Consider the following 27,320-nt stretch of genomic DNA (forward strand, 5'->3'; position numbering starts at 1 on the left):
AACATCAAATTGGGCAAGTTGGTGAAAGTTCATACCTTAAAACAGCTCAAAAACATGCGAACCGAAGAAAGGGGAAGACAAGCACTGATTATCAAGTGTTTTAATCTACAATCACGTGTATATATATATATACATATATATCTGTGTTTTGAGCCAGTTTCATGTAGCGCAGATTACATCATCTCCACGACATGACAGTGATACCAGGCAGCGCGGACACTTAACTGGTTTAGGAGGTGCAAATTACACTAATTATACGCACTGAGTGGGTGGTCGTCGGCCAGAGAGAGCGGACTAGCCGCAGCCACCTCATCAACTTGTGGCTGTAGGATGTTGTACCAGTCGACACCATTGGTCAGCTGGAAAGTAGATTTGGTCTTTGAAATTATGCATGACAACAATCAGTTGCTAGGCAGCAATGTTACAACAATAAGTATGAAAAAGTTTGCACCAGCTGAGTAGTTTGGCCACTCCTCACAGAACCGTAAAGAAAGCTGCATATATTCCCTCGTGAAAACGAAAGGGGTATGTCTAGCAAGAAATCGCAACTTCCAGCTTCAATTCTGACTAGATTTATAGGTTCTAGCCGGAATCGACAGCTTCTAACTAGAAAAATTCTTAGTCCAGCTAGAGAATATTATTTCCAGCTTGCACGTTTTTTTCCATCCAGCTGGACTGACAAATGCTAGCATGAAGCATGCTTGAAGTAATAGGTGCCAGCCAGAACAGAAATCCAGCTAGAAATGAGCTAGAAGCAATTTCCAGTATATAGCCAGAAATTTAGCCTATTTAAATATTTCTAGCTAGAAGAAATTTCTGGTTCAGTAATCCAGCTAGAAAAAAATATTTGCACCAGTGGGATGGTTTGGCCTTTTTCAATAGCGAAAGGCTTCACAGAAATGGGCAAAATCGAGTTTTCTATGCTATCAGCACGTTCATACTAGAAATGGACTCTCACTCGCTCCATTACAGAGGGGGAAAAAGACAGACCACTGGTAGCTCTGGCGTGTGCTTGGTCTGTGTACACGTACTTGTTCGACGAGATCCTCAGCCGCAGCCCAGAGGTGGGTGGCCTTGGCCCCCTGTCCTGCGACCAGGGCCTGTCGGATCTCGCTCACCACCTGGTTCAGCGTCAGCAGGTTGGACTTGTCCAGGAAAGACTGCAGTGATCAATGTCTGAGATGCGCTGATACACGTTTTAATTGCTACCGGTTTTCTTTACCACTTTCACTGATGTGCCTTGCAGGGGCTCATAGAAGAGGCATCGCATACTTTCACAAAATGACCTGTACCAGAGACGGCAGCAAATGAGTAAGTAGCAGTGTAGGATGATGCGCGCCGTCGTTCCATTTGAGAGGTGACACTGCGATCCCTCTTCACCATGCAGTGGAGTGGGAAGGGAATCGCGAGAGCCTAGCCCTCAAGATTGATATTCATGAGGAACATGTAAAGCACAAAAGCTCAGACATTTGCATTAATCTGACATCATTGCGATTGCTGTCCATGCAACGTTGCGTTGAAGTGCGTGGTTAGTTGTTACTGGGGCCCGTTCGGTGGATTTTGCTTGCGTCAAGTTGGCGCTTGTAAGCATCACATACCAGCACATGCGCTCCTATTAAGACTCACCATGGTGTAGAGGTACTGTCCCCACGTGGACGTAGAGTCGAGAGGCGAAAGCCAGCCGTCTCCCAGTGCAACTCCGGCCAACTTGCACGAGACCTTGCCACTGGCCTGGGCCTGTGTTTCCCAATGTGGTAGTCGTTATACACAGGATGCGGAAACCACTCATACCCATTGCGAAGCTTTGCACATCTGCCACTTTACCAGCAAGTGGAAAAAGCCGAGAAAAGTGTAACCACAGTTGTGTTTCCACAAAAGTGTAACTGCAATTGTGTTTCAAGCAAAAGCGTTGCAAGTTCCGTCACCTTCTGTGCTAGTTGGAGACTCTTCGTGCTTTGGGTCACCTTACCTTGTGCAGGGCCAGTGCAAATTCGGCAGCCATCTTGCCCCCGTAAGACTCGCTGAAGATGTACAAGGGCACATTCTGCAGGGACACAAAGGACACAACAAAAACTTATTGGTTTTTGGGTCATTTCAAGACTAGATTGTTCCCTTTATTGTGGAGAGGGAGAAGCTTTTGCGCAAGATCATGCTTATTTTAATCATTTCGTTCGAGAAAGCAAACAGATTAAAGGCACATGCTTGGTCATTGAGTACAGCTGGATGGCTGTTCCACTGAACAGACGTTTGTTCACTAATTGACTTGGTTGTCACAATGGACAAGCACACGCACCAAAGCCATTTGCGGCCTCTAGGTAATGTTCATGCATATGCGTTTTGTATGTCAATCTAAAAGCAACAACCAGGCAGTATGCACGGAAACAATAAAACTAGAGAAATTATACAAGTGTACAACCAGCCACTAATAACGCTGACAGATAACATGCTAGCAACGAATCGCACTCATTGGTGGTTGGGGCATGAAAAAGGTACAGAAATTAACTTTTGATAATTTGTCTGAATATATATCCCTTGGACATCCGGCACTGACTGGACATAAACGCTTCTTTTATTGAAGGCGTAAAAAGATTATTCGTCTTACTGTGTGCTGCGGGAATGATGAGTTCAATAAAGTGATAATTTGCACTTAGCACTGGGGTTGACCCACTAATGCGGAGCACATATAAGGTGCAAAACGGCCCATTGTGGCAGGCTCTGGTGAGCAACTAGATAATATCGCAAAGAAAAGCCAGCAGCATGACAGATGCTGCTGGGCAGACAAAATACAAATTTGTTTTATTTGAAAGATTTGGTGTTTCATAGCGGCCCCAGTGTGCTTTTCTGGCAGCAAGTGATGCTTTATTCACTAAGAAATTAATCAATTTAAGTTAAAATTTTAATGCTTCCGTGTGTTTCGAGATGTCGCATGGATGGGTCTTCAAGCGAACCAAGTGCGCTGTTCAGTCTGCCGCAGACTGCGGAGCCTCATTTACCGTCAGTCTTATTAGATGGCGCTACCATACTGCTCCGCACCGCTATTCGCCTTTGCTTTGTTTTTGGCTGTATTTGCGTCTGCCGTGTTTTTGTTACGGTAGGTAGTAATCTTTTCGTAAAACATGGGCTATGTTCAACAGATAGGGTCACGGAAGACAATGTTGCTTACGCCAATCTGCTAGTATCGTCTGAGACAACCCCAAAGCGCTGCACTGCTGTGCAGCTATAACATAGTCCGTGCAGTACCCACAGCAGTACACAGTGGTACTTCTATGTTTGCATGTACTTTGGTAACTTCTACTGTTTCACCACTTGCTGCTATAAAATGAACATGTATTACACTTAAGTGCAATCAGCTCGTTCGGCAAGCTTATATAAGACCTGCCTAACTTGCGTTTGCCATCTTCAGCCAATCGCACAGCTGGGCATATTACGTCATAGGATATAGTGCGGGAAATTCATCAAGTAAAAACGAGGCAGCAAAACGATAAAGTAGCATAAGTAGCTACCACCAGCAGTGGCGTGTAGTCGATGCGCATGTACACTGCGCAGATGCCACCTATGTTGCAAGTATCAACACTAGCATCGATGGAGTCGTCGTCATGGATGAGTGCAGCGCGTGTCGTGCAGAGGGCAATGTGTCCTCTTTCTTTGATGTAGACGGCGACGCCAGTGGCACGCTGGCCTTCCCGCTTCTTGTGCACCCCGCACCTGTAGCCCGGTAATTCGACAGGGCGCGAGGTCCAAGTTTCGCACAAGATAAGCGGGTGTACTCCTGTGAGGACGTTGTCTCCGGCAACGTCCAGCTGGTGTGCGTTGAGGCTCTGTACATTGAGCATGGCCTCCGACAGTTATCCCGTAGCGTCAACTGTGCCCATGAACTCCCGAGCTCACAGAGCTAGTGAGTCGCATGACCGTACTCTTTTTTCCTAATTATATAGCTTATTTGAGCGAAGTTTGCGTTGAAAGTGGCGTAAGTATGGTTCTAAAGAGGGAATCTTTCCTATGAACCAAGCTTGTGTTTTGTCTGCATGACCCCTTTAACCTAGGCCAAGCGCTTGTGACATCATCTGGCTGCCTTGGTAAGCATCGTTTCCCCTCCTGTCTTGTTCTTACTCCGTGCCCACTTATTTTCCTCGCGTGTACATATAAAAATTCCCCAAATCTTTCAGGTACCGTCGCCGGAGTTGGTACTGTTCTACTGGTAAAATAAATCTAAAAAATCCTTCAGGTACCATCGCCGGAGCTGCTACTGTTCTACTGGTGGCAAAAATAAAACGCCATGTGCGATATTTCAGCGCACGTTGAAGGAGATGTGGCCCTCAGTTGTCGTCGTCCTGCTATCAGCAAGTACCTTCCAGGTGTGAACTATTAACTGCAGATTGGGTTGTTTTTCAAGGCCTGAGCTGTAGTAGTAGTGTCGCAGCAGGTAAACCTTGTTACTTATACCCTGCGGCAAAATTGCGCAATAATAATAACAAAAAAAAAAAAAACTCGTATCCGCCGAAAACGAACAGAGTGGCCTGTAAAGGGTGCATCACTGCATGCCCACGGAGTATTGAGGCGAAGAAAATTGTTCTCCTTTCAGGGTGTAACGCGAAAGCGTTATCGGGCCCTGTTCGCATCGGAGATTGGAAAGACAAGTGTGGCTGGCGCAGACACATGGCACCGCATCCGTTACACGTGTATTAAGAGAGCGCGCATTACGGCGCATCGCGTGCGCTGTCGCTGGCGTCATCGTACCCTCTAGCGGCGCCCGCGAGTGGTGAAAACTTTCCGCTCCTGCTACAACGCCATCTGTTGGGACACGCTGTACGATCCAGGGGGGTGCAGCGGTCGCCGCAAGGCGGCCTTACAAGGCTTTACATCGTTAGCTGTGTTGAGGCGCAGCGCATTCGACAAATCGTGTACACGCGCTGCTTGGAGCAAGTGAACAATCCCGGCATTGTTTTCCGAGCCGGTTAATTGCAAGGTTTTCGCAGCTTCGTAGCTCCACTAGTTTATTGTTTTTACGAGAATGCCACCATCAAGCGTGCCCATTTGCATGCGTGCCGGAGGTTTTTATTCTTTCATGGCCATATCGCAAGCATTTGTATCCAATGGTAACTGGGCAAGGGAACTTATTTGAGCGCCGCAATTTTTTATATGTGTAGTCATTCCTAATTTGCTGCACATAGAGTTATATAACTTATATTTCAACATGGAGGAAGGATCTGCAGAAGGCAAGAGGGGGGATCACTCTCCCCCGCCCTAATAAGCCTACAGTGGGGATTAGCAATCTCTCAAACCTAAGTCTGGTATAGGTTTGGATTGACCTTAGCGTCTGATCATTTCCATCTCTGGAACAGTTTCACCTCGTTAAAACATCTGACGATGAAGCAGTACTACGTACAAAATAGTTTTGCAGCTAGCGATCACAGTATGGGGATATTGTGGTGTAAGGGTTCAACCGGAAACTTTTCTAACACGGACCAGAACGATCGCACGTTCTCTTAAATATTGTGTTGCCCACAATGTAAGTGCCAATGGTTTGACACTAACTCAAAATTACACTATAGTGGTTAGAATAATGCGGTATCTCGATATGCTGGCAGGTCATGCCACGTGCACTGCCGCCGCTGGATATAGACCATTTCATGTGTTAATCTTTAATACGATCAGGCCATGGCCATGTTCTTGGCTGTGTTGCGCATGCGCAGTTACATCATCCTGTCCACTGCGCCAATCACAGATCCGCTAGCACAGCCCACTGGCAAAATGGAAGCCCCCAGGACGAAGAAATTAAAAAGGTCTATACGGGCACCTAAGTGTCCTACTTGCCTGAAACTCCGGCATCTTGGTGAGGAACACGGACGTCATGGTGACCAGGTCGGCGGCGATCTGGCTGTTGTTGGTGGCGTAGGCCGACTCGTTGGTCACGTAGCTGTAGCCCGTGCCGACGGGGTTGTCGACGAATAGCAGGTTCGCGAAGCGCACCTGCGCGTCCGTAAATCGAAACGGTTTCGCTATCGCCTTTTTTAATTAAGCGTCAAATGACAGCATGGTTCATCTTTAGTAAAGAACCTGGTCATAACACTAGATTATCTTATTTATTAAAACCGGAAAGTCGAAATTCGTGCCCCCACAGTTAAAACAGAGGAGCGGATTAGGTTAACTCCTTCGTTTCTTTTCCGTCCTTAGGGCGTCGCGATCCCTCCTTACTTCGGCCACCTGCTCGTGTCCGGTGCTTCGTATTTTGATATACGATGATGTAAATTTCCCCTGTCTTCCCAGCAATGTATTTGTGTTTAGAAAGGAAGCTCACTAGAAGGTCGGTGTTATCGTAATTTTTGTAAGCTGGCTTTCCAACATTGTGTGTTGCGCAGTGAAGCGTACTTATAAAGAAAAATAAAGGCAACTCCCCGCGAGCACGGCGGAAGGGGACCGCCAATTTCAATCGCGATGCCTGTCGGGACACCGAATACCGTGATGCGGAAAACAGGGTGGCTACAACCCCGCTGGACGCGTCCCCAGAGAGAAGACGTGTTTTGAGCGGGAGTTTGTGGCCAACCAATAACTTCCACAAACAGCTCCGCTGGCCAACCGCCTTCACAGAGTGGAATGGCACTGAATTTTTTAAAGCGACAGCTTTCTTTGTGTGACCGATGGCGTCCTGTCAAAAAGCTAATGCATTTACCCATAGACCGGTTTGTCGACCGAAAAGCTCTGAAAAGATCTCAGCCCCTGGGCTTCCACTGTGTCAAAACGGTTACTTGAAAATCGCGGAAAAGGAGTGGTTCTAGATAAGGTAATACCCACATCGATAATGCGTGGTTGGCCGCCCTAGTGGTTGGGTATTAAAACGTTAGAAACGTTAGAATTTACTCCTTGGGCTGCCAAGAGCGTTTCATATCAAAGCCGTCCACAGCCGGCAGTCGCGAACAGGGTGTTAATCCGGGCAAAGGTGATCGCAGCTACATGAAAGCATGGCCATCAGGATAAAATATGCCGTTGGGCTAGGTAGTGCATTACAGCTTTCAGTACCATTCCACTTCAGTACCAGTACCATTCCACTCTGAATGTGTATGGCCAGCGGAGCGGTTTGTGGGTTTTTGAATGGCCACAAACTCCCGCTCAAACACCGCTGTCGGTTTGGGTTCAGCGGGGTTGTAGCCACGCCAACGTATTGCGTTTCTCGTCCCGTTGTTTGCGGGGTCCCGACAGGTATCGCGCTTACGTTTAACGTCCGCGGCCCAATCGTCGTCGGTGGCCTCCTGCCGCCGCGTCCGCGCGCATTGCCGCCTATTGTTCCTTTATGTGTAGGCTTCACTGCGCAACACACAATGAGTGAAAGCCAGCTTGCAAAAACCACGCTTACACCGATCTTCTTATGGTCAGCTTCACTTCTAAACACAAATGCATTGCTGGTAAGATATTAGAGCGAAAGTTGGTCATTCATCGCGCCGCATTGACCATCAGCCGCCGGCGCGCAAGCTGCGCCCTTCTTATCGCTTCGCTTGCGTTCTGCGCAAGCGAACCACGTGACTGGGCGAGGGTTTAACTGCTGCTTCGACGGCGCTTGGTCCCTCAGTCTTGCCATCGATGGCGTACCGGCTGGGCTGTCTCTGTGCGCTTTTCAGAGCAAGCTAAAGGGCGAATTCAGTCATCCAGTACAAATAGCTAGACGGCAGGATGTGAAATCTCGAGCAAAGGCAAACTTTCACGAAACACTGGGCACATTCTTTGCTTTTGCTCGTGATAACTATAGGTTTGGAAGTGTTAAACCTGAGCAATTTTTTTTCTGGGGGCAATATACGCCATCTTGTATAAAAATACGAAGCACCAGGGGCGAACCAGAGCAGAAGAGAGAGATAGGCGTGCCGGTGTGGGGAGGAGGGAAGCGGATTTTCTCGACTTTCGGATGCAAAAAAAAACAAACAAAAAGAAACGGGGTAGTTAGCCTAAGCAGCTCCGCTGTACGACAGCTAGGGCACAACACGGAAGAACGACGGCACCGATGCTCTGGTGTTGCTCTCGGTTAGCAGGTAGATTCTGAAGTCGCGACCTTGATCGGCTTGCTTCCAGTTCTTGGTCTTTTTAAAATTTATTGTATTCGCGTGCGGGATCTCACAGCCTCGTCGTGTGCCTCGCGAAAAGCCGGGGGTGTCATATTTCCTTCACGCCCGGGATTTTGTTCCCGGGACGGTAAAGGAAATGCCGACGCGTGAGATCTTGTTCTCGCGACCTAAGCATTTTCTCGGGTAAGCTTTAGTGACATATCCCACGGCGGCCTGGTGCTGTGGCCGCTGAAGTTGACGGCCGGAAGGGCCGGGTCAGCAAGGCGGCCCTCCATCATCCCCCGGCGCATGCACGTTTAGAGTTTGCTGCCGACATCAAGACCAGGCACGTCCGGAACTTCGGAACATGTTTTAACTATAAACTGTCAGTTTTTTATTCTCTTGTTTGCGTCTCGTACAACGTACACTCGGCGCCGCGTCCGCGTATGCAGAATTTAGCTGCATATACCGTCCGCTTTGAAATATGACTTGAGACTTTAAGAACGCGCTCCTCTAACCAATGGCCAAGACAGGTTTTTCTTCTTGTTATTGTGTGCTTCCACTTTCCTTATATAAAAACGTCGTCTCTAAAATCGGCAACTGAACGGTTATCGAATTTCTTAATCTTTGCAATTATTAACGGAAAATTGCCAAACAAGGCTGCGAAATATGTTATTTAAGCAAAGACGGCACCCGTGCTGATGCCGTAGGAGAGAGAGACACTTTTATTGAGTCCTGTGGTTTAGCGGTGCGTGGTGGTCGCCGGTTGAAGTCTGGCGGCGACGGTGGCAGCTCCTGTGACCAGAGACGGTATTCTCGTGTTTTTTTTTTTTTTCGTTTTGTGTCCGTTTCAAAGGTGTCCGTTTTGAGCAAGCCCTGATTGGCTAAAACCAAACACCCGGATGTGATGCCGTGTAAGCACGGGGGAGCTACGAGCTGCGGCTTTTCGGAGCAGACGATTTTTCGTCGCCCTGTTGTTGGTTCGCTGGCGGAACAATAAACACATAAAAGGTAGTTTAACTTTGGTTTAGTCGTTTAAAATGCGTTTTCAAAAACATTTGCGCAAAAGGCAACCCGAAGCCCGCCTACATAGGGATGTACGTCACAATAAAACGGACGCAAAACGGACGTTTTCAAAACGGTCAAGTACGAGAATACCTCCCCAGGAGTGTTCGCACGTCCAGATCCGAGCTGCCCAGCGCACGCTCCCACTGCTCATCGCTATTTGCATACGGGAAGGGATCTTGGGGGCATCACCACCTAGTGTGTACAAGTGTGGCGGGGGCGCCCCAAAAGACCTAGGCAATACGGTGAAGGGGACTGAACGGGGTAGATGCGACGGAGTAGTGCCCGGCAAGCGAGGGTATTCGTTTGCAAGAGTTGCCAGGGTCGTTCCTGATATAGTAGTTGGTGAGCCCAGGATGAGCGGGGGGGAGTAATGGCGGCGGGCGAGGCCGTAATGCACGACGATGTCGTGATAGGCGATTAGTCGGTTACTCGCGGATCGGGCACCATGGTATAGGGGTGAGGCAATCCCCGGCACGGATAGTAAGCCCTCGTGCCACATTATGGGCCGCCTCGTTCCCTCCCTTGAAGACTTTGCGGTGGATTCCTGCATAAGTGTACATTCATTATGCACATACATACATACATACATACATACATACATACATACATACATACATACATACATACATACATACATACATACATACACACATACACACATACATACGTGCATGTATACATACATACATACATACATACATACATGCACACATACATACATACATACATGCATACATACATACATACACATACATGCATGCATACATACATACATACGTGCATGTATACATACATACATACATACATACATACATGCATGCATACATACATACATACATACATACATACATACATACATACATACATACATACATACATACATACATACATACATACATACATACATACATACATACATACATACATACATACATACATACATACATACATACATACATGCATGCATTCTTTTGTAACTGCATTAAATGTAAAATCTTACTGCGCACAGTTGTCTATATTTTACTGCACATAACAGGCAATGGACTTGGAAAGGCCCAAATGGTGAAACGAAAAATGTAATCAACCTAATTTTAACTGGCACCCCACGTATACATGGTACACACAGCATTCACCCGTGCACGGCTTTTAAACTAGGCTGTATACACACAACTTATTTCTTCGTCCTTCACCGTCCGTCGTCACGCGGGACGCGGTGATACGGGTTGCTCGCGCATACAAAGTTCACCGCATACCCAGCTGTGGTTCCTGCGCTGGAGGTGGATGTCCTGCGGCCCGATCTCGACGAAGTTGCCGAAGCCCGTCGACGACGCGCCCGGTCCGCCCTGCGAAATTAACAGCGCACGCATGTACACATCGTTTCAGACCTCCCCTACCCGCAAGGGAGAGCAGACGCCCTTTTTGCCACGAACCGATAGGCCCAGCTGTATATGCAAAAAAAAAAAAAAGTTAACAGAAAAAGTTATGCAGCGACGTTCCAGGGGCCTGTGCATGGATCTAGAAGACCTCCCAATCGCCGTGGGGCCAACAATCATTTGATTTTTGGATTTGTTTGGAAAAACTCCCACTTCCCCTCGCGGGAACCCCTGTGTAGATGCGACGCATAGGCGGAGCGCCGAAGGGACCCTGTTTTATAGCGCTCATAACGTTGAGGGGACTGCGTAAGCCGGTCCCAGTCGATGACGACGTTGGCGTACTTGTAAAGCGGCGTGGACTCTAGGTGTTTGAGCCAAGCATGGATGTTGCTTCGCCGGAGAACGGCACACCGGTTATATGCGCAGCGCGCCCGAAGGAGAGGAAACCGCGGAAGAGAGAGTACTGCACATGCGCCGGCCCCAGCGCGTCTGCCGCGGCTATGACGCAACGTGCCGCGGCTATGACGCAACGTGCCGCGGCTATGACGCAACACAATCCAACACAATCTATTTTAATCCAATCCAATTCAAGCCAAGCCAATCCAATCGAATCAAATCCAATTGCCCTCGCGAGAGAGAGTTCGCTATCGGAGAGGAGAGGGGGTGAGCGGCGGAGAGCGCAGCTGGCGCGGCGAGGAGAATGGGGGAGGGGTGGACAACGCCGACGACAACGACGACGACGACGCCGGAGGGACAAGGCGAGTGAATCAGATGCTCTGCATCTAAAAATCGACTGATTGTTGGTCCAAAAAATTTTGAGCCTCCTCCGACCTGTCGATCAGCATCGTCAACGTTGAGACATAAACAAATAGGGGTAGCAGGAATGGCGATGCATGCGTCGCGTTACGCATTTACGTAGGACGCACTGTCAGCATTAACTTGCCGCCACGATGTATACACCCCTATGGAGCGGCCGTTTTAAAAGCGCTCATGGAGACACCTGCAATCTTTTAAAGGGACCCTGCAACACTTATGATATATGCTTTCACTCTTTCCTTCGGGTCTGGAAGCACTCTGAAAGCTATAGCTATCGCCAGCACGGAGCGGCACTGCGTGATTTGCTCGTCGCAGCAGATATATGCCTTCCGTTTCTGCTTCGCTTTTGTGTCTTTGTTTTTAAAGTGGCTATCGGTGCGTTCATTGCTGAAGCTAAAGTAAAGCCGGCCAATAGCCGTTACGCCGTCGTAACGACGCAATTCGAGCGCTCGAAGAGCGCCAACACCGAGAAAGAGAGAAAATTTTCATGATGAAGTTTCCAAGTTATCTGGTGGGCATATAGCAGTATTTTTTGGCTGAGGTACTTTGTGACCTTCTATTCTAAGTACTGATTGATTGATTGATTGATTGATTGATTGATTGATTGATTGATTGATTGATTGATTGATTGTGGGGTTTAACGTGCGGACGCTACACTGGCGATGACGTGCGCCGTAGTGGAGGGCTCCGGATTAATTTTGACCACCTGATGCTTAACGTGCGCCGAAATCTGGACACGCGCGTTTTCGCTGTTTGCCTCTATCAGAGAAGCGGCCGCCTCGGCCGGGAATCCCTATTCTAAGTACTGGTTGTTGTTTGCTGACTACGTCCTGAAAGAATCTAGGATTAAGAAAAAAAGTTTAAAAAAGCGTTGCAGGGTCCCTTTAAACAAGTGCTGTAGTCATGCGTCAAGAATTAAGGCGCACCAGGTTCATGTTCTGCCTGTATTCATGTCGGTGCGCATCCGCGCCTGTGGATGCTTCGAACTATTGAGGAAAGAAAAGCGTTCGAACCGAGAGGTTGTTAAAAGTAAATGAGTGTGCAGAAGAAGAAAAAAAAAAAAAAACGCGTGTGTCGACGTCCTGCAAGAGAAGTTCGCGCTCGCGACGTGTGTTTTGAGGAAAGCGCCTAAGTCGCGAGATCGATCGAGTGCGCGCCCGAACTAAGCCTACACTGAGCTCAAATACCACTCGGCACGTGCGACGGCTCGCGCACCGGCTGAGAGGTGCACAGGAGCTCAAAGCCATTCTATTTCGTAACCGTCGATCGCGAGCCGAGCGCGCGACGACGCTGCGCCACGGCTGCCAATCTATCCGGATGATCCGACGACACGGCGCGGTCCATTACTCGGCACCGTTGATCCCTGAAAGCTTCGCGTGACTCTTTATCCGCGACGGTATCGGTTCGCAAGTCGCACGGGACTCGCGAAACGCAGAGCTGGCTGTCACGGCATTGTTTACACCGAGCTATCTTTGTCGACGGAGAAACAAAAGAGGGGGCGTTCTGCTTGGCCTGGCAAGATACGCTTGTAGCACGCAGGTGTCACGAGGGCTAGATCATCTCTCGCTAATCTCGTGCGAGCGATTGGAATGAATTAGCTTCTGCGCCGTCCTCCCACAGTTTCTCACAGCTGCTTGACAACGCGATAAGATCGTATAAAAAAAGGAGGGGGGGGGGGGGGGGCGCAGCTCCGCTAAAACTATCACGGTTGCCGTATATATGGTCTTCTCCTGTTACATGTGTTGTGTAGGCACGAGTAGATAACCACCATCTGCTTGCAAGCACGAGAGTTGACACCAAGGAGATTGTACTCCTTGGTTGACACCGACGTTTTTGTAAACTGAGAAAAATTTAAAGAGGGAGTGCGGGCTAGCAGGAATCTCCTGTTTTTTGCCATGCAGTTAACGTGTCGTATCACTATTATTTCTTCAGCGGTAGCCGCGTTAGTCGTTACTTTAATTCGGTTACACAGATACCGCTTATAAACGGGAAACGGAGAGAGAGAGAGACTCTTTTCCCTACATCGCTAACGCCCGAGCAGGTACGCGAACTCGGTTCCGAACTTTACGCGACACCGAGACAGCGCTTTATTGAAACCGGCCTCGCGAGAGAAAATCAGTGCCGCAAAAAAGGAGTAACGGAGTTCCCGCCCAGCATCTAATCTGACCTCCTAGCCTTTTTTTCTGCCCCGCTCGTTTCCATCTCTGTGCCCGGTATCCGATACGCTGTGACGTCGGCAAACTTTTTATAGTTGTCAGCAAAGTTACCGATCGATACACCTCGCTATATAGGACCAGTCACTACTCGAGACGCGCGGTATGTGCGTATCTCGGGAGACTCAGGCAATCCCCTTCCGAACTTGCAAATTTATTCGCCCCTTTAGCCCCCCTCCTTTTGGTGGCAGCAGTTTGCAGAGTCACGCAGAAACACCGCCTAAGGACCAGCAAGGCTTGCACTTCACAGCCACTCCTTTACTTTTTTTTTTCATATTCAAGTGATCTGGCGGGGATTTCTCAGTTTCGTGACGTTTTTGTTATCCTTATCTCGACAAAAGTGAGCTCGGAAAACCTGGCTGCCAATGGTAGCACTCGTGGCGGCACTGGGAAGAAGGCTTTCTGATATAGGCGGCGTTGCGAGGAGCTCTGTCTCCGAGGGAGCAGAATGTATCGATTTAGCTGGGCCTATGAATGAAGCCTCCTGCCTACGCAGTGTTGACAGCCGAGACGTTACGTCAGGGGTACATTCTATCCCCTCTCGTTTTCTCTTCCTTGTTGTTAGTTTTTACTAGACACGTCAGTATCTATGGGATATAGAAGGGGATGTCGACCAGGACGGGGAGTGTGTATAAGGCAAACACGTTCTTTGCCGCAGAGAATCCAAGAATGAGCCGCAAAGCATACGCGCTTCTTTGAGAGGATGACTTGTGGGTTGCAAGTTGACCAAATAAACTCAAGGTTGACCCCATGGTCTCTGTAGAATATGTAAAATGATTATATATATATGTATATATGAATGAACTAGTGGTGTAAGAATGCTTGTGTGAGAAAAAAACTCATAGATTTGTAAACTGGGCAGCTCATATGTATATCGGAAGGACAAATACAAGCTCCCTTCGAAAGATTGTCACATCAGAATAAAAATATCTTAATATTGATGCCAACTTGAAACCAATATGTTAAATAACGAGGAAACGAAACGCAAGGGTGATTTACCTGCTAGTTGCTCGCACTTCCCCTGTAGCGTCACAGGGACTACTTTGTGTCGGCGGCCGCGTACAAAAGCTACCGCTAATAAAAATATTCTGTTGTTGCAGAAGTGGCTCTGGTTACATTTGATCGGGCTCTTTGATGCTACGTGGAATTGACACTCTTAATTACGCTGTTTCTGGTGCCTACTCAAATACGTCACTACTGACGTATTGTGGCGCGAAAGTTGAAAGTTTATAAGCGTTTGTAATTTTTTTGTGTGTGCGCATGAAAACTCCCTTCAGGGCGGAATGGAACTGAACGAGTTATCAAAAGCTAGTTGTTTCACATAAAGGTGGATACCTGTAGCCCTCACGGTCACTTTAAAGCCATATAGGCGGTTTTGTTGCGGCATTGTTCGTGCTAATCAGGATCCTGTTTTTTAGATGCGAAGCATCTCATGTTCGGGGCTGTGTCCCTCCCTCCCTCGTTGTCGTTGTCCGCCGTCCGCACTCTACTGCGCATGCGCGTCTCTTCAGCCCTGTCAGCGTTCGGGCTGACGTCAGCTCAGTCCACTATAAAAAGAAATAGTTAGGCGGCGCCCGGTTTCGATCCCATGACTCTCTGGTCGCAACGGGAGGTACGTGGCGCTCTTCCCACTGCGGTACAAAACCGAGACGGGAGCATGTGCTACGAACGCGCCTTATGTCCTTCACTCATTCAAACTACGTCAAGAAGCTACTGATACAACGAAGGCACGCGAAGCTGAACGTCAACGGAAACGACGAACTGAAAACTAATGGGAACTTCAGTCGACCTCATGGCTGCTTCGCATACTACTCAGGGTTCCCCTACGGGAAGATGGTGTATTCTTTTAAATGGGGTCTAAAAGACATTTAGGCTTCATCTAATGCTTAGCTCATTGCGCAATAGGCGTGCGTCATGGACTTACGCCACTGTATACCCGATGGCTATAGGCTGGCGCAAGATGTCTCGAATCACGTGCGCGTTAACGCACAAGTTTTGAAGCGGGAGCACCGAATAACCCATTGAGCGGAAAAGCTGACCTTGGCGTCAGCATCTGTTACAGCGAGTCAGATCCTAGAGCACGTGTCGCTTAAGCATTACATAGCGCGAGGTGTTCCGCAGCACGCGCTTAAACTCGGCAGTAGCGAAAAAGGCCCTTCCACGCCAGTAGAGTGCATGGAAGGGCCCAGTGAAATCCACAATACACGGCGGTAGGAAGGAGCAGCGGCGCAACGTGTAAGAGACAGACCAAAGCCATTCGAAAGCGTTAAGGCAGAAGTGGATCACGGAGTTACTCGTTTTACGCAGCAACAGGACGCGGGCGGAATTGAACGCGCGAGGCATTCAGTTGGACATGATTATGATTTTGCATTCAGAACCCGTAAGCGGTGCATGGGTGCGCCGGACCTTTTTCTTTTCTTTTTGGTAAGTAGACAGGCATGTATGCTTAATACAAGGTGACTATTTTTCTGAGTTCCTGTTACATTTTCCAGAAGCCAGCAGTACTGCGTCAAAGTGTATTGTATTCTGAAACCGTGTCTGATCGGCGATAACTGCTGGCTTCCAGGAAATCGGGTTCACGCGCCTGAACGCGGGCCGAATGGAGCCGTCGTAGTCGTGGCTGTGGGGTGGGCCACACTCCCGTGATTCTACCTGACAGCTGAGAAGCCCGATAGCGCTATTGTATCGTCACGTGACGATCGGTCACTGGAGGAGAATCATTCATCTACGTTTGCTCAATGTCACCGGGACAATACGCACTGTCGACAGTATACGCTGCTACGAGTCTTTTCGTGTAAACATTACCGATAATTAACACGCCCGGTCGTCCGATACGGGGGTGAAACCACGAGCTCGATAACACGCCCTCGCATGCGTCATTGAGTCGGCGGCGTTAGCGATATGGGCAGGGGCATGTGACACGTGTGATTCGTGATTACAGCCAGGGCATATTTAGCGGTCACAAGACTGCTCAAAATGTGATGAGTATCCTTCCTTCCTTCCTTCCTTCCTTCCTTCCTTCCTTTTCTTTCTTACTTTTTCTTTCTTTCTTTCTTTCTTTCTTTCTTTCTTTCTTTCTGTTTATATTTTATCTTGGAAGCGCTGAGCAGCGCGGTTTTCACCTCCCCCTCACCAACCACGTAATTGACCAAGAAACTGCATCTCCATTGGAAGTTGGCCAAGAGTGTAGTATAGCTGCGCGCCACGTGCAATTGTATCAATCAATCAATCAATCAATCAATCAATCAATCAATCAATCAATCAATCAATCAATCAATCAATCAATCAATCAATCAATCAATCAATCAATCAATCAATCAATCAATCAATCAATCAATCAATCAATCAATCAATCAATTTCAGAAAACAATAACTCCACCCGATGTTGAAATTCTAGCACCCCTGCGCGATCACCCCTCAATCCTTTGTTCATGTAATATATTGTCTTCATTCTATATTATCTCCAAATACCACAAATGTACGCCCGGAAATACAAAGATATTGTCCGCAAGATATGCGAACGCATACAACAGTCTTTTTACCTTACTAGCTTCGCGAGAAAGCTTTTACGAGTATAGTACGTTCGTGTGATATGATATTAAAAAGTTGGTCTCCATAGAGTTACACCTGAAGGCTTTCACCTCTCTGGAACCTGGCAGACAGCAAGGTTCTGCCTCGAATGCTTGCTGAGGAAAGCAAATAACTTTCGAATTGAGAGACCGTGATGTCCCGAAATTCTGCAATCGAATGCTAGAATGCTGTGGAATGGGGGTCGCCGAATAACGTAACCACAATTAGAAATCATGTGCAACTTGTTTAACGCCTACCAAAGAGAAGTCATATACCCCTTGCCCGTGCAGTTTAGAGCGACATACATTATCGAATCTTGTTCAGAAGACATGATGAAAAAAGTAGGGTCGGGCAGGAACAGGTAAACTGCACACACTAAACTTTTCTACACCCTTATTGCCTAATAAAGGTGTAGTATAAGTGTAATAATGGTGTTGGAAAGTCGTTAAGCCATTTTTGTTAGGTTCCAACATCTTAATTTGTAGCTTTGCACCCTTTTCGTGTGGCAAAAAGGGTGCTGACTGACTGCAACACCTTCGGTTTTCTGTAGGGTGTTGAAAGAGTGCGAAAAAGGTGTTCAGTTAAAAAAAAAAAAAAAAACAGCCGAGCTGGGGGTCGACCTAACTTCTTCCGGTGTTGCTCGGTTTTGCTAGGCTTTGCGAAGTTTTGTTTGGTTTTGTGATGCCCTTGCCAGGCTATAGGCTAAGTGCTGAGGAGTGAGGCCAAGTTTAGCCGGATTTTACAAGGCTGTTCCAATGTGTCCCCCACACTTACTGCTGATCCAAGGGGAAAGCAAGCTAGGTTCTCCAGCCTTGGACCACTATTGCAAACTGCGCCATTTTTTTACGTTTTAATACTCCAAAAAGATTATCACCTTTACGGTATATATAGTAAGAGGTGCACATACTATGCATGCGCGCCCTGTGCTCACTCTCGAGCAGGCGCGAAAGCGGGCTTCACGGTTATAATACTATATCTGCGGTGGGGCACCCTTTACAGGCGGTGCCGTTTTTTGCTTGGTATTTTTTTTGCTAACGCCACCCAACCAAGCTCAAGCCTAAACAGCCCCGCTGCTAATAATTAAATTGTGCGAATTTATATTGTTTAAAACACTGCGGGACACAAAACATTCCCCCGCTCGTAGAAAATGCTAAAGTCTACCCCTGTAAACGGGTAGAAAATACCTACAAAGTTGCAGGCATTTTGCACTCTTTCTCTTAGTTTACAGTACCCTAATTTGCAGCTTTACCCCCATGTTCCAAGAAGGGTGTTGAAATAATGGTGAGTTTTAGTACAGCGTTTGTCGCCTTTGCGTACGGCAAACGCAAAATTTTTGCGTCACGCTACGTAAACACCGCGAGAGGAGTTTTGGTAGAGCGTTTCATCAGTTTTTCCAGCGGATGGTCAACGCAGAGATGAACGCAAGGAATTCCGGGGCAAATATTGAATTTGACAAACACACGACAGAAGTGACTGGAAAACATTTTGGGGAGGCCTTCGTTCTTCAGTGGACATAAACAGGCTGCTGCTGCTGATGATGATAACAGACAAGAAGGAGCGTATACCTGTAGCCAGATGATGAGCGGAGCAGACTGGTAGAGGTTGTCGGGCAGGTCGGCGAACATGAGCCACCAGAACATGTAGGCGTGCTCACGAACCTTGACGTAGCTCCAGGACTCGCGGATCTCGGTGTTCGACAACCCAGCCGACGCCGCCGCCATGGGCTGCCGCCGGCGAGGGAGCCTGGCACCGCAGGTTCCAGTCATACCTGCAAACGAAGTAAGTAGTGATGGCAGAATAAGAGCGGAAATCTGTGATGATCGGCATAATTTCATCGTCGCACGGAGCAATGCCGATTCCCCGGGAACTTCCTATACGTTCCTCGAAGGCGTAAACCTAGCGATACTCAGCACAGACTTCTTTGCAAGGTACGTCGTGGTTGCGTCCCTTTCTTCGCTTTTCTTACTTCGTCCTGTGGCGCGAATTACTCCTACTTCCGCACAGTCAGAGCTCTCCTCGGCGTTCTACTCCCGTGCCGTCACGATCCCCTGTCACGCATCAGGCTAGTTCTTGTTCCCCCTCTAACAGTGTGCAGGGTTTGCGCACTGGTAACGCGCTTTCCTGCTGCTCTGGCGAATCCCACACGGATGCATTTTCTCTCAACAGCGCCGGTCATTTTGGTAGCGCTTGTGTTGGTGAACGACGAAGACGCTTCACTTCTCATTTTTGACGAGGCATCTAAAACTTTCATTTTAAAAACGAACGGGCATTAAAAACGAAACGAAGAGGCCGAGCGGGGACACAGCCACAAACTCGCGATGAGCCTTTTTAGCTCTACGCTACCATAAAATATGTTCGTGTCCTCATTGCGAGCAGTGGTGTGATCTGCACAACGATTCGCGTGTCGTGGCTTACAGCCACGCTAAGTACAATCGCTAAGTACAAAACAACGGGCATTTGGAGCAGGTTTCATATGTTTCCGGTATCATGTAATGGAGGTACTCTAACGCAGGGGATTTAAAATGAGGATCCGCGGACACCAGGAGTTCTGAGGGGTAATTTCAGGGGTCCGCGAAGCCCTAGCCGAATTTGACACCCCCGCCCCTGTGCAAAAAGGTGGCATATGTCCTCGTAGCACATGTTTCAATGTTGGCTTTCTGCATAACACGCCAGCTAAGCGGAAAAGCCAGACACAAAATTCCGCATATAAGCGTCTAGGTATAAGCCGCATATAAGCCGCAAGAACAAATTTTGTCGGAATATAACACGCATCAGCATAAAATTCTGTCACAAACGTCGGGCATTGAATAAGTATGTGGGCGATTTTAGCTACAAGTGCGAATTGCTTGGCATTATGAGACGAATCAACATATTCCACCGTGTGGTCCCTCATCACTTTTCAAGTTTAACAGGGGCCCTAGGCGCATTCATGGTTGAGAACCGCTGCTCTAACGCAGCCACGTCCCACTTGAAGCTGGTTAGTACGCAGACCCATGCTTTAATTAAGCGAGGTGACCCGTGCATTGCGTAGGGCGCCCAACGCCCTATTTGGAGATGGTGGGGAGATATTTGTGAAATAACCGCCTACCGTGTTTTTGGCGCGATATTCTAACCCCGATCACAAGAAAGTGGTACTGGGATAGCGGGGAGCTACAGAGAGTGAGCGATGAATAAGAGTATAGATAGAGGAAAACAAGAGAGCATTAGGCTGGTCTCGAGATCCTGCAATGTATTAACGTATCACTTGAATCGTATCACTTGAATACTAACGTGCCGTTAAAACACTGATAACTATGTTTTTAGTTTTCCCTTTTTGGCGTCACTCATGACGTCGTGAAGCGCGAAATTTGAAATTTTTTTCGATGTTTCTTGCGTGTTTTCGGTTACAAGTGTTTCGGGGTTGCACTGGCACTGATTGAGTTCCAAAGGCTACTCTTTTCAATTCAAACAAGGGGAGCTTGATAATCCTCTTCTTCACGGAAAGAAGAATGGTGTTTCGTGAATACGTCCATCATCCGACATTGTACGGTGTGCTCTTGCCAAATAATTCAAACGAAAAAAAAACTTCATTATTTTTTAAATTCAGGAGTGTATTAAGAGGGTGTACACAAAGCACATGATATGTCACTTCAGGATGCACTTAAACAATGTTGTCTTCCTCGGTCGTCGGCAAAGTGCTAAAGTGCAGGACAAATGAGTGCAGTCTATGAGAGAGTGCGTTCGCATCACGCGTCGGGAAAAGTGCGACGGATAAGAAATGCTCAAACCAGCAGCGAATTTTCCGGCTCAAAGCTCATTGTTTTCAGCCCTGACAAGAGACCGCTGCATGCGCGCGCGGAACACGAGGCGCGGGTACGTTATCGCGAGAGTGACGCCCTGTTTGCGACCGCGTGAAAACGAATGCCACAGCGGCACCGGGAAGGCCGCTCCCCGATATGATAATGGAAGTCCGAATAGGGCAGGGCGTGGTGGTTGAGCCACAGGTCGCAGCAATGACCAGCTGGGTAGAAATACCCGCAGAATACATCTGGTGGGGTAGATTTCTCGCGCCATCTCACGTAATCGGCTCAGCGCGCAAAACCTTGACAAATAGAAAATTCTGGAGGTGACGCAACCGTGCTATAGGCCAATGGTTGATTGATTGATTGATTGTGGGGTTTAACGCGCCGACGCAACGCAGGCGATGAGGCGCGCCGTAGTGGAGGGCTCCAGATTAATTTTGACCACCTGGGGATCTTTATCGTGCGCCGAAATCTCGTACACACGGGCGTTTTTGCCTTTCGCCTCCATCAGAAAAGCGGCCGCCGCGGCCGGGAATCGAACCCGCGACCTCGTGCTCAGCAGCGCAACGCCTTAGCCACTGAGCCACCGCGGCGGGTGCTATAGGCCAATGGGAATGTGAATGTATGTATGTATGTATGTATGTATGTATGTATGTATGTATGTATGTATGTATGTATGTATGTATGTATGTATGTATGTATGTATGTATGTATGTATCTATAAAACTTTTCGGCTATTTTTTTTTCTTAGTCGTACCAATTGGGCGAACTTCAGGGTTACGCATTTTATTCCAGTGAGATCACAGGACTGGTTTCTGAATTCTTATGCACTGCTTTCCGAAGCCGTCCGGATAAAGAACAGTACGCCGGTGTTTCTCTAATCAGCTCACAAAGCGCTGAGAAGATGTTTACCTTCTAAAGAGATATACGCTAAAATTGAGTTTTCGCACCTGGTTTTGAATGAAGAAACGCGCAGCTTGTGTATGTTAAAGGGAAGCTGAAGCGCTTTCTAAAAAAATTGAGTTAGATTAACAGTTATATAGTTTCTTGCGCGCTGATTCCGAATATCACATTGAAATTTATCGTACATGAGTCCAAGTGGCATTTATCTTGCAAAAAGCGCGGCCTCGTTTGAAAGACGCGCGCTTTTCGTCTTTCGACGCCCCTGATTGGTTGCGCCCATCATGACGTCAAAGGAGGACACCCTTCGGCCGCGCGGGTTGTCGGAAGCATTGCGAACGATCGCACTGTTGCCTTTGCGGCAATTTAGCTTGCAGTTTAATTTTCGCCCATGAATGGAAGTTTGTTTTATAATTTCCCGTGCTGTTGGTTCAATTATCTTGGAGCTTAAATTTGCTTTACACGACAGGGAACCCCAAAGCAGTGACTGTGACGTCGACTAGTGGGTTCCATCAAAATATTTTTGAATTAGGCAACCAGCATAGGGGGATTTTATACCATCTGTTAATATTAGGCACTGCCTTAGATGTTTCTTATTATACACAAAACCATTTATGCCGAAGATTAATGGGCGTTTTATAAACAATCTACCAGCGAGGGCCAGTACGCTGTAAGATCTGTTCCGGGTCTCACTCGTATAAAGAGTGCATGTCACGGGCCCAACCTCGGTGCGCTAACTGTGGCGCGGGCCGCATCCTGCGTCGTATGGAGCTTGCCCAAAGAAAAAGGCCGCAACTCTTGCTCGCAATGTAGAGCAAATTCAGGGCAAAGGTCCAAGTCGACGTGAACCTCCGCCGAACCCTGATCTAGTCTTTACCAGCGATACGCACTCGACGCATGACCAACCAATTCAAAGTGCATCTCCAAAAAAGTCCTATGCGGGAATAGTCCAAGAACAGTCACCGACCAAAAATTCAAAAGTCCCTTCTGGTGCTAGTTCTCAGGACCAATCCTCTCCCTCTATGCGGCGCCCTCGAAGAGACCATGAGGAATCAAGAAGCCCGACCGGCCAGACCGACATTGTGAACTTGCTTATTCCTATGCTCTTCGCAGTCATCAAGGCACTCCTATACGGGCTAACGCTTCATCTCGGCACTTCCCTGAAGTCGAGGCTGTTCTTGCTCTCGAGCCTCTAGGAGGAGGAGGAGGATAAACATCTTTATTGAGGGAAAAGGTTGCGTGGACTCTTCAGGAGGTGAAGTCCTCAGTCCAGGACCCCATATGCCTTGCCAGCCGCTACAGCCCGCTCCACCAGCCGAAGCTGGTCGGACAGGCATGAGCTGGATAGGGCGCGCCTCCAGAGCTCGGGAGAGTTGTAAGGATTCGGCTTGGGGAGAGGGTGGGAGGGGCATCCACCAACCATGTGGAAGAGAGTACACTCTGCTCCACAGAAGGGGCAGCTAGGGGACGTAATTTCTTCGGAGTAGTGGCAGACTCTTTTTGGGTGGGGAAAGGTGTTTGTTTGCAAGGCACGGTAGTGGTGTGCCTGCTCGATAGAGAGGTGTCGGTGCGGTGGGGGAAGGGTGCGTCGGGCCAGGCGTAGATGTTGCGTCATTTCTGTATATGTCAGGAGGGGAGTAAATCTCTCCGACTCGAGCCTCTAATAGCCTCTAGCTTCACGACGCAGCAGCGAAATGGAATATCCCAACAATGACGACTCAGCTGCCGTCCCCATTTCCGAAAATGTCTATAAACACCCATCTCAAGAACTGTACATTTTTTCAGTGGAACGCCCGTGGCTTGCGTTCGAAACTTGCCGACTTTCGGGAACTGTTACGTTTATACCAATTTCAATTTGTCGTGATATCTGAATCTCGCCTTGGAGATCCATTTCGTTTAAAGAATTATTATATTCTTCATTCGCAACGTTTAAATGGTGTTAGCCGGCTGTTCATAGGTTTTCGCAATGATGTACCTGCTGCAGCAGTGGCCGTCCCACCTCATCAAACCGAAGAGTACGTCTGTGCGAGGACTGTAATTGGCACTCAACCATTCACATTAATTGCTGCCTACCTAGAGCCAGGGACTGCCTTCGATGCTTCCAGGCTTGAAAGTATCATCACCTGCACTCCTCCACCACACCTAATCTGCGGCGATTTCAATGCACACAACGAAATTTGGGGGAGCACACAATCAAATTCCCGTGGAGCAAGACTCGCCGAGCTGATGTTGAAATATTGTATAGAGCCACTGAACGACGGCAGTGTTACGTTCCTGAAAAACGCAGCTATCAGCAGCTGCATTGATATATCGTTTGTATCAAGCCATTTCGTACGAAAATTTGCTTGGACAACTGATTTAGAAACGCGAGGGAGCGATCACTACCCCGTTCTCATATCCTCTCACAATGCAGCTGTGCGTCGAGGTGGAAAGAGGATCAAACTCACGGACTGGGAAGCCTACACAGCCCGCGTAAATATCAGAATTACGGCGGCAACTGGAGACGACGACCTGATTCCAACCATGACCAACTGCCTTCAGGAGTGCTCCCGATCCACGGTTGAGCGTCTCAACCTGAAGCCAGACCAAGAGTACGAAAGGTTACGAGCCCTTCGCAGGCGTGCGGAACGTAAGGCACGGCGCACAAAGAAATCGGAAGACGTTCGAGAGGCTCGCAGAATGCAGAGGCAGGTAAGACGCCACTTGGAGAAGCTGAGCAGACAACGATGGCGGGACTTCTGCTCAAAACTGGACGTTCGCAAGCCTCTATCGCGAATTTGGCGCGTCGTTAAGGGAATGCGCAGCGATATTCAGCAGCTGCACCCATTCCGCGCGCTATCATTGCACGACGACATTTCACTGAAGGAGGCGGCTGAAGAGTATTGTAGGTTACTGTCTACAAGATCAGTACCGCCAACACGCCCCACAAGTGCCCCCTCTGAAGTCCCGCCTGCGGCTTGCCCCGCCATCGACCTTCCTTTTTCCATATACGAACTGAATGCCGCAATTTCTCGTGCGAACAAACGTTCTTCACCGGGTCAAGACGAAATAACTTACGAGGCCATTTCTCACTTGTCCCATCACTCTCGATTGCGTCTCCTAGAATACTATATTTCAATCTGGCTCTGTGGCACAGTACCTCCCCAATGGAAACTAGCTAAGCTAGTGGCCATCCTAAAACCCGGTAAATCACCAACGACTTATGACTCTTTCCGACCAATAGCTTTGCTAAGCTGTGTCGGCAAAATTATGGAGAAAATGATTTTCAGAAGAATGGCCTGGTACCTCGAGAGCAAAAACCTCTATCCGCCTCAGATGAACGGCTTTCGCGAAAATAGAGCAGCCATTGACAATGTGATTGCTCTAGTTTCATCTCTGGAAGAAGAAAAATATAATGGATATGTTCCTATTGCCGTGTTTTTAGACATTAAATCGGCATTTGATTCAGTTTTTCATGATGCCATTCTGACATCCCTTGCTGCTCTTGGGTTTGGTGGAAGACTTTACGTTTGGATTTCAAGTTACCTGCAAGGGCGACAACTTTTCATGTCCACGCCGGACGGCCCAACTTCCTACTATACTATAGAAAAAGGAGTACCTCAAGGAGCCGTCTTGAGCCCTCTGCTATTTAACCTTACTCTTATCCACCTAAAGCGAGTGCTCCCTCCTGGTGTCCACGTCACACTTTATGCGGACGATATCTGCATCTGGAGTGCGTCGCGATCGCGTCGTACCACGCAGCAAAGGCTGCAGAAAGCTCTCGCAAAAATATCTGCGTACCTTTCACCGAGAGGACTTCACCTATCTTCCGAGAAAAGTGTCGCCATTGCTTTCACTCGGAAGCACATGAAACGATATCCACTGGTTCTCGGTGGCCGCACCCTGCAATATGTGCGAACCCACAGATTCCTCGGAATTTTAATAGACCGGAATCTTTCCTGGGGTCCTGAAGTGAAGAAACTCCGTACAAAAATCACCGCCATCTCAAAAATCCTGGGGTATCTCGCCGGCAGTCGCTGGGGCAGTGACTGTCGCTCTATGGTACTGCTTTGCAAAGCCTATGTCGACGGTCTATTGCGTTACAGCCTCCCTGTCCTCCAGAAGCTCCCGCCCACAAGCAGAAAGCAGCTAGATGCGGCCAGAAACAACTGCCTCCGCATCTGCCTCGGCCTCCCGAAAGGGTCGTCGTGCCTAGGTACGATCGCTGAATCTGGCTGTCTGCCTCTGGAAGTGATTCGACTCCAGGAGACTGTGCGAATACATCTGCGACATCGGCTGCACGCCAAGAGCCGTATACTAACACGCATGGTTGAAGATGGTAATTCGAGTTTCAGGCAAACACTCAGGACATTAAATCTTTTTGTTCCCTCCCAGGCACCAAAAGCAATGCCGTCTAATTTTCCACCCTGGACCCTCTCGCCCCTACATATCAGATGCAGCATCCCCGGAATCGACTCCAAAAAGAGCATGCCTCAAAGCGTACTCTTACAATTAACACTTCAGCATATCAGCTGGCTGTACTCTGACGCAAACCACATCTTCACAGATGGCTCCTGCACATCTGAGCGCAGTTCCTCCGGAATATTTATTCCCTCTACTGGCCAGACGTTCTCCTATCGCCTCGAGCGTGCGACATCATCGATGACCGCCGAGCTTCACGCGATCAAGGAAGCTATACGCTACATTTTACGCCAGCAGCCAAAGCAATGGACTGTTTTCACAGACTCGAAGGCGGCTCTCCAAAACCTGCGACGCAGCGACTGCTTCACCCTACATGAACATGCCTCTCGCAACATCACATACCTGCACCACCTTGCCAACGACGCAGGACACCGTATAACGTTTCAGTGACTTCCCGGTCACTGTGGTGTTTTAGGAAATGAGAAGGCGGACGAAGCTGCTCGCAGGGGCCTAGAAATGCGCAATGTGAGGAAGATTTTTTTCACTAAGCGTGATGCCACAACTATGGCGAAGGAGCTTGTTTCAATGGAACGGAACCGCCTCTGGTCCCTTCCAGATCACCACCATGCCTTCCTACGCTACATAGACCCTGAGCTCAGGATGAGGCTGCCAGAGGTACTTCCGCGCCGATTAGAGACATTATATCACCGACTTCGTCTCAACGCAGCGCTTACGAAGGCATACCTTTTTCGACTTGGTGTCACCACAAACCCTTACTGCGACAACTGCGGGTCACCGGAAACCGTGAAGCATTTGCTGCTGGAATGCTCTGCATACATACACGCAAGATGCAGTCTTGCGCAGAAACTAGAGCGCCTCAGCCCAGGACCAATGACCTTGAAAGTACTTCTTGGTCCATGGCCATCTCCACCAGCTCAACGCAAAGTACTGGAGGCGTTGTTCGACTATCTGGACGAGATTGGCGTCGCTGCAGTGATTTAGAGTTTAGAAGACAGACTTTGTAATCTTACTACTCACAAACTGAGTGTCATTTTCTTGTTATTTTTCTGTCTTCTTTTATTTCTTCTCTTTCTTCCTCTTTCTTCTGCCCTGTAATCTATGGGGCCTTTTCTTTCCCCCTCCCCCTTCCCCCGCCGAGTAGCATGT

General features: G+C 48.4%; 1 protein-coding gene across 1 annotated transcript in view; it reads right to left on the reverse strand.

The window, feature by feature from the left end:
- Positions 1–27,320, reverse strand: part of LOC144138388 (retinoid-inducible serine carboxypeptidase-like) — a 45,135-nt gene that overhangs the window by 11,362 nt on the left and 6,453 nt on the right. Inside the window, exons 2-8 of the mRNA XM_077670649.1 lie at positions 18,636–18,838; positions 10,352–10,441; positions 5,815–5,970; positions 1,970–2,044; positions 1,627–1,737; positions 1,032–1,160; positions 263–359 (exon numbers count right to left, since the gene is read on the reverse strand). Of these exons, the coding sequence (XP_077526775.1) occupies positions 263–359; positions 1,032–1,160; positions 1,627–1,737; positions 1,970–2,044; positions 5,815–5,970; positions 10,352–10,441; positions 18,636–18,838 (861 nt within the window). The remainder of the gene's footprint in view (positions 1–262; positions 360–1,031; positions 1,161–1,626; positions 1,738–1,969; positions 2,045–5,814; positions 5,971–10,351; positions 10,442–18,635; positions 18,839–27,320) is intronic.

The sequence above is a fragment of the Haemaphysalis longicornis genome, unplaced genomic scaffold (assembly GCF_048455015.1).
Source record: "Haemaphysalis longicornis isolate Haplotype H1 unplaced genomic scaffold, Haemaphysalis longicornis Haplotype H1 scaffold_5, whole genome shotgun sequence".
NCBI lineage: Eukaryota > Metazoa > Arthropoda > Arachnida > Ixodida > Ixodidae > Haemaphysalis > Haemaphysalis longicornis.